The 7794-nt window shown below is 40.5% G+C and overlaps 1 protein-coding gene and 1 long non-coding RNA gene across 3 annotated transcripts in view; both read left to right on the forward strand.

Annotated features, from left to right (window-relative positions):
* The window catches only part of LOC104959300 (uncharacterized), an 8708-nt gene continuing 914 nt past the window's right edge, over positions 1-7794 (forward strand). Inside the window, exons 1-5 of one of the 2 annotated variants that reach the window (XM_010787169.1) lie at positions 1-377; positions 1105-1230; positions 1582-1646; positions 1774-1883; positions 2067-2923. In XM_010787169.1, coding sequence (XP_010785471.1) covers positions 248-377; positions 1105-1230; positions 1582-1646; positions 1774-1883; positions 2067-2923 — 1288 coding nt within the window. In that variant the 5' untranslated portion in view covers positions 1-247. The remainder of the gene's footprint in view (positions 378-1104; positions 1231-1581; positions 1647-1773; positions 1884-2066; positions 2924-7794) is intronic. The other variant, XM_010787170.1, reaches the window with a different exon arrangement.
* On the forward strand, positions 5094-5790 carry LOC104959299 (uncharacterized). The gene is made up of 2 exons (XR_799848.1): positions 5094-5184; positions 5297-5790. It is a non-coding gene; the product is annotated as an uncharacterized lncRNA (long non-coding RNA).

Raw genomic sequence — 7794 nt, forward strand, 5'->3', positions numbered from 1 at the left:
GCATTTCGCAAACTACTGCAGCGCCGTCGAACGAAGCTCCCCGGCACCCGTAGTTTGATGACGTTGCCGGCTAAACATGGTGGATGGAGCACAATTCAAAAACACGGCAAAAGTGTTTGCGGAACAGATTAACAAACCGTGAATATAAACTATCAGACTGGCTGCTCCAAGACACGAATCATCTACGGAGCAGTTAACACAACAATGTACAGCAGAGGTTGCGCTATGTGTGTAGTTTTAGTGAGCGATGTCACAGCCACATGGCTCTGAGTTCACTGAGATGTGGAGGAATATTTGCAAACTGAGCAGCAACAACACAACGGACAAGAAAACAGGACAGCAAATACATGGCACACCAACAACAGCCATGTGTAAAGGTGAGGATGCAGATCTGTTTGATTTAATGCTCTGAATGATTAGGTTAAACAACTGGTGGATTGAAGCCATTCAACCCTGTGTGCTACTAGGGGGAGCGGCGGCGGCAGCGGCCATTAGATCAAACGCAATTGTGACAACATGCTTACTGACTTCACTTATTACTTTAACTAATGTCACAATGGTCACAATACACCATAAACATTTAAGTTCATGATTTAGTGTCAATGTTAATCTATGTGACACGTGGGAAATATTATATATTGATAAGCATCTTCTTACTTAGAGAGACATCGAATTAGATTTTTTTAAAGGCATTAAATATATAGCAATGACTTCTTAAACTTGACATACAACGGTGTCTTTGACGCATAACGTTAGGATGAGGTTTGGGATCTAAGTTGGTCATATTAGAACTCAATTAAGATGTTAATTTTGCAGGACTGTTAGCTACATTTTCTGTAGCTGCTAGAAGCTGATGGTATCAGCTGTTTAACAGAAGCTTAGGACTTTACCAGTTGCATAAATGTTACTAAGTGTTCCTCTCAGATCTAAATTCTTGTCATCTCAGAAAAGCCTCTGAAGTAGCATTTACATCAACAATGTCACACTAAGAAGACTTATACTAGTCCTATCATGTATATTGTTTTCCTAAATGCACAAACTAATTGTAGTCATGGAACAACATGGAGGATATAGTCTAACACTTGATTTGTGTTTGATGCACAGATCTGCAGAGCCCAAAGCGGATAGGCTTCAGCAGATACCCCGGCTTGAATAATGGGGATTCTCCAGGTGATGGAGAACCATCACAGGACATCTTCTGGGACTCTGCGTCGCCCACAGCTGGTACTGGTAAACCAAATAGCAACACATAGGGCACATCTGTTTTCTGTTTCCATTTTATTTATTTTTTAAATCACAGACTTTTATATCTGAATTACAGCTTAATGAGCTTATACATAATTGACAACCTGCACACCTGCTAAAGATGCGTCTTGCTGTTTTACTTGGGGATGGAAACTACACATAGATACAAATAATGATGCTATATGACCATACAAATGCAATAACACTGAAATGACTTTCAATAATACTTTCAAAAAAATCTTTGTGTTTGAAAACACAACTTGGATCATATTTATGATAAGTAATTTCCATTGTTTTTAGGGCGTTTAGTCAGTAATAGTTTCTATCTGTCTCCAGGGCCCGGACACGTGAACACAAGAGTTGTGGAAATATCCGATATTGTCAACCGTATTGCTCCAAAGGTCAGTTCTTTCTTATTTTCTTGGTTGTACCACTCAGTTTGAGGCGCTGTACTAAGGTTTTTGACTTCTTCTGCAATTATTTTGAATACAATTCTTAAACTATTGCTTATTTTGTGTGTTTTAAAAGGATGTGAAGCGGAATGAGAATGATTCTCCTCTGGTGCAGTGGATAGGTGACGGTGCCTTCCACCGCACACCGGAAACACCAACGCCAAGCGTGAGAAAGAGGTCCTCAAGGTGTGTTATCTATTCATTAAACCAGAAATTCTCTCACTCGGGACAACAGATTCATTGCCTACATTAACAAACACTATTTGCCAGCATTAAAGTTAATTTTTACTAGTAGCATTTGTTTATTTTGGATTAGAAGAAACACCAGATTCACATTTTCTCTTTATTTTTTTTTCTTTCTCTCTACAGGAAGAATAGCGTGGACGACCTCAAGAAACTAGCCAGGCAGTTTGATGACAACATGAAGCAGACATCAGTCCTTAGTAATGTGAAGGACCCATCGGATCAGGTGGAGGCCGAGCTGCACGCTCTATTTGACTCCTCCACCCAACAAATCAGCGGCTTCCTGAGCCAGGGCTCGTCAACATCGGCCCGCGCGCAGGAAACAGCTGCACATCCTGCTGGAGCAAAGGCATCTTGTAATGACGACTGGGAGGACGACGACCTCCTTGACTCCTTTGTGCTGTCTATTCCTATTCCTGACAAAATCACTAAATATCAGAAGGGTGGTGTAGACTCTGTTAAAGACATTGCAGACAGCTCATGGGATGATGGGGACGATGACGCGCTGCTCTACCAGGTATGTGACACTGTGGAGAAGATCTCTAACAGTCAGCCACAGCAAGCAAGCACCAGCAACTGCCAAGCAAAGCAAGATATTTCTGTAGACAGGCAGAGAAAAACCCCTGTGCCAATCGACACATCCCGGCTCATGGTCGCCGGTGCCAGTGCTAATATTCGGTCGCCACGTGTTTTTGTTCGCTCTAACTCATTACCGGAGACTAGCAGTAAAACTGTGAACTACCAAGGGTGGAACATTCCCATAAAGGGTGCCAGCAACAGATCACAGATGTCTCAGAGCCACCCGGGAAGCCGTGGTAGTCTGGGCACATTTAACCAGGGCAGGGATTCTTCTGGAACTTTCCAGGCCGGGAATGTGGACATGAAGCCGCACTCGGTGTCAGCCGGGACATCGAAGAGCTCCAAGTTCCACCACACGGCCTTCAAGAGAAACGTGTCTGACTCGGCAGCTGTAAGCAGCAAAGGTGAGCTGTCTAACATGTGTTATTTACTCCTGCTCTCTATTAAAGCATGATAAAGAATAGTTTAGATTACATTTGATTGTCATTGCACAGAGTAAAAGTACTGTTATCATCTCTAACCAGCATTGCAAGAGAAGCAGTAAAGTGCATCATATAAATATGACAGATATAAAAAAAAATTCCAAAAGCATGTACACTATGAAAAGTATTATAAGTTACAAACACTCTGAACAGTAGTATGAATGTTGAATACACTATAGAGGGAATAGGAAAATAAACAGTATACTATAGATGCTGACATAACAAACGTATGAACACCTTATAGAACAGTAAAGACACTATAGACACAAATAATATGAATTATTGTTATTAGAACACTATAGAAAGTATAACTAATATGGACAGTTTTATAATAAAAATAAGCAAATAAATGACTTATTCAAAGAAAACATGATTAAATTAAGCTAAAGTGAAATTATGTCAACACATAAGAACACATGTTTGTCGTAAGAAAAGTCATAAGGAAAATACATTAACGCTTTTCTATAATTCGACAGCATTATAGTAAATGCATTTGATAAGTGGTATCCAGTAGAATATGTGAAAACTAAAGCAGGGTGTCCGCGGGGTCTTTAAGATTTGATAAATCAATTTAGCGAAAATGAAGGCTATTAAAAAGTATTAAACGGCATTTTCCATGGTATTACATTTTGTAGCTTGTTTTCAATAAGTAGGCCTACTGTATATATACAGTAGAAGGGTTGTATTCTACAGTCGGCCTGAATGTAGCATCATTGACCGTATGGTGTGTTAGTGGATTCTGGTGTAGGTTTATTTATGGCGTCCCGTTGGATTTAGACGTCATCTGAACAGGGACATCTCACGCTCACTGCTTGATAAAGCGCCGAGAGCTCCGTTTACGCCGTTGCTAACGCAACATCGTCATGGGGAAAATGCAAGTTTGTGTCCAAATGTTTGGAAGATAAGGAGGAAGGACAATCAAGTCGTATAATANAATACCTTCCTCGCAGTCCCACAGTGTGACATATAGGCATATAACAAGATACGGAGGCATGCGGCGCAGTGGGTTGTGCGTATGTGTTGGGATCAGGGGGTCACAGCAGGTTCAAACCCCACTGCAGTCAGCATGTCGTTGTGTCCCTGAGATACTTCACCCCAAAGTGCTCCTGTGGGGATTGTCTACAGTATTGAGTATGTAAGTCGCTTTGGATAAAAGTGTCTAACATGTAACAAGTAATGTAAAAGATACAAAAAGGGCCTAGATAACGGGGGTATAAAAACTAAGTTGGAAACATAGATACACAGAGAAATAAAAAAGATACTGCTCTTTGTATCAGAGGAAAACTCAGTGGACATTTTTAAACACCAGCTAAAGACACACCTTTTTAGATTAGCATTTTATTAGCAACCCCTCGTTATTTATCTAACATGCTTCAGTAGCAACATTTCTTTTGACGTTGGTCTTTTTTATTTCTTAATTGCGTAACCTTTATTAGAATTATGGCATTTTTATTACTATTATGTTTTTATTTGTATTTCTGTTGTATCTATACGTTCACTTTGGCTTATGGGGTTGTATATGTATGTATGTATGTATGTATGTATGTATACTTTATTAATCCCCGTGGGGAAATTGTTTCTCTGCATTTGAACCATCCTAGTGTTAGGAGCAGTGTGCTGCCATTATGTACGGCGCCCGGGGAGCAGTGTAGGGAACGGTGCCTTGCTCAGGGACACCTCGGTAGCACTTGGTATTGCCGGGACTTGAACTGGTGACCTTCCAGTTGCCAAGCCAAGTCCCTATGGACTTCGCCACCACCGCCCAATATATGTTATATTGTTGCATGGACTCAGTCCTCTTGTGTCCTATCTGTCGGAGAGAAACCATTATTTATTATATTTTATTATCAAAGATTTGACCTCCTTGTGTCTGTCTGATCAGATGTTTTTGTATTATATTGTGCTGCATGGACCTTTGAGCTGCACGTGTTGTATGAAAAGTGCTGTATAAATAAAGCTTTATTATTATTATAAATACTAGGTTATCCCGAGAACCAATATTATGTCTGACCCTCCACTGAACAACCCAAATACTACTGTTATCATATAGTAATATCTTTCTAATAGTACTTGTGTTTTATCTCCAGAGTAAAGAGCGAGATGTCTTCCTGGTGAAGGAGCACCCGGACCCCGGCAGCAAAGACCCCGAGGAGGAATACCCCAAATTCGGCCTTTTGGACCAGGTTTATTCATCATTCATTATAATAACATACTATCACTGACACGGGACATCTTTGTCTCGCTACCTGCTGGCTACCCCAACGTCTAACTTCAGTTGTATTGATTGTTCTGTAGGACCTGGGGACCATCGGACCCTCGTATGACTCACAGAAACAAACCAGTGCTGCTCCAAGTGCTGTAGGGGTGAATGGTAAGGGTAGAAGCAAATAAATGCATTTGAATGGTCATGCAGGTAAACTAAAGCCAACGTGGGGACATGTCTCCCATCACTGGCCTGTATAGAGTGGTGCAGGAAGGAGTCCCAGTTTAAACTCTTCCTGTCCACTGGTCTGGAAGTCAACGGTTTTCTGAATGTGTTTTTGGTTGTTAGCCTGAAATAAGGTCAACACAAGCTGAAGAGATTTGAACGCTTTGTTCTACGACATAAAATACGTCAGTAAATACCACACTGGTGGATTTAAAACAACTCATAACGTATCATAAGCGCTTCTGCAATCACCCAAAATCACACGGACAAATCCCATCTAACCAGGCAGATGCTGCCTTCAGGGTCAGCCTATAAAATCCGTCCTCCCTATATCACTGTATAAACTCCCCAAAGTTGAACCTAAGAGCATTTTGAAAATGATGACCTTTTCTGGAAGTCAATGGTTTTCTGAATGGTTGAAATAAGGTCTGTGGTTAACACAAGCTGGAGAGATTTTAACGCTTTGTTCCACGACAAACAATACGTCAGTAAATAATACCCCTCTGGTGGATTTCAAAAAGGTGATTTCCAACAAAAAAAAGTGTGTGTGAGCCTTTGAAACTGAGACCATTTAGGGAGGAGAAAAATAATTGAAAAAACATTTATTTATAATCATAATATCACAAACGTGCCACGATTAGTCGACTAATCGCCTTAAGTGACGGCTATTGGTCGACTAGAAAAATTGTATTGTAACTTTTTTTATGTCAGGGATTCCTAAGTTGATAACATTATCAAATGGATGAATGAAATGAGAAACGGTGGTTACGCGTCAGTACATTGGACAAATTCCACTTGGTTTCTATTTTTATTAGAACCTAAAATACGTCAGCAAATACCACACTGGTGAGTGTTTGTGTCTGGAGAAGAGGGGAAGAGAGGGAGTTGTCAGTAAATACCACACTGGTGGATTTAAAAAAGGTGGTTCCTAACAAAAAAAAAAAGTGTGGAGAAAATCCCATAGAGAGGCGAAGTCCCGCCCATCTACTTCCGACCCATGGGACCTTATTTCTGAAAAAGTATGTATTGAAGTCAATGGAGAGAGAAAGATTATCTCTCGATCCCGTTTGAATTGTGCCACGAATTACACATATGTTTGTCAATTAAAAAAAATAAAAAATACATGTCAAAAAAGTCAGTTTGTCGTAAAACTGTTGAAATATAAGACTATGAAAAATACGCAACTAGAAAGACTACAAATCCCAGAGTCCCGGTCCCGCATGCTGGCTCTTACGGAACCGACTAACTCCCCTTGTGTGTATGTACAGCTCTCAACATGCCCAGACTTGGAGTGATTTTCACCTCTTTTAATACTTTCCGCCTCATTCTGAAAGAAAGAAGTTAAATGTGCCAACGTGACGGCCGTCTTGGTGTGTGGTGCGAGATGGGAGATGTAGTTTATTGAGCGGTTTCACACAAAGTGTTACTTCACAGTTTTACCACACATTTTTATTTTTTGACTTGCAAAATTATCTTTTAAATTGACAAACATCATATGTGTAATTCGTGGCACAATTCAAACGGGATGGAGAGATAATCTTTCTCTCTCCATTGACTTCAATACATACTTTTTCTGAAATAAGGTCCCATGGAGGAAAGGGAGGGACTTCGCCTCTCTACTCTATTTCTATGTAAATACTGCCATATTTGACTATATTATTTTTAACATGTTTTAATGTGATTATAGTTTTCTTAAAATAGTTCTCTCTCTGTGTTTTCATTTTACTCTTATGTCTGCTCCATGACACCAAGTCAAACTCCTCGTACGAACATAATGTTATGTGTCAATACAAGACTATATGTTTCAAATGATTATAAGTTCATTTGACACGACACAGATGAAGTAAACAATATCAATGTCAGGAATAAATGACAACAATGAGCGAAATGTTGCAGAGAATGTTGTAATGCGAGAAAGAGGCAGCCATGTTGGTTCTCCAGCCTTCAGAGGAGCCTCTAATAAGACAGGATGCAATTATCAAAGTGTCATGGGGGTCCGTAGTGAAAGAGGATGGGCTGTGATGTGTCTGATGCGAGAGACACCAGGTGCATGCTGATGGACGGTGGGAAGACCTGCAGGCATAGAAAGAGGCAGCTTGTGGTCCACATCCAGAGGGTCGTTTCCCTCATGCAGGAGGCGCGTTTTTCTGAAGTACTTCATGTGTTTCCAGAAGTACTTCATGTGTTTCCAGCAGTACTTCATGTGTTTCCAGCAGTACTTCATGTGTTTCCAGCAGTACTTCATGTGTTTCCAGCAGTACTCTGTGTGTTTCCAGCAGTACTCTGTGTGTTTCCACAGTACTCTGTGTGTTTCCACAGCACTCTGTGTGTTTCCACAGTACTCTGTGTTGTTTCTACAGTACTC

Source organism: Notothenia coriiceps, unplaced genomic scaffold (genome assembly GCF_000735185.1).
Source record: "Notothenia coriiceps isolate Sejong01 unplaced genomic scaffold, NC01 NC01_scaffold00030210, whole genome shotgun sequence".
Lineage (NCBI taxonomy): Eukaryota > Metazoa > Chordata > Actinopteri > Perciformes > Nototheniidae > Notothenia > Notothenia coriiceps.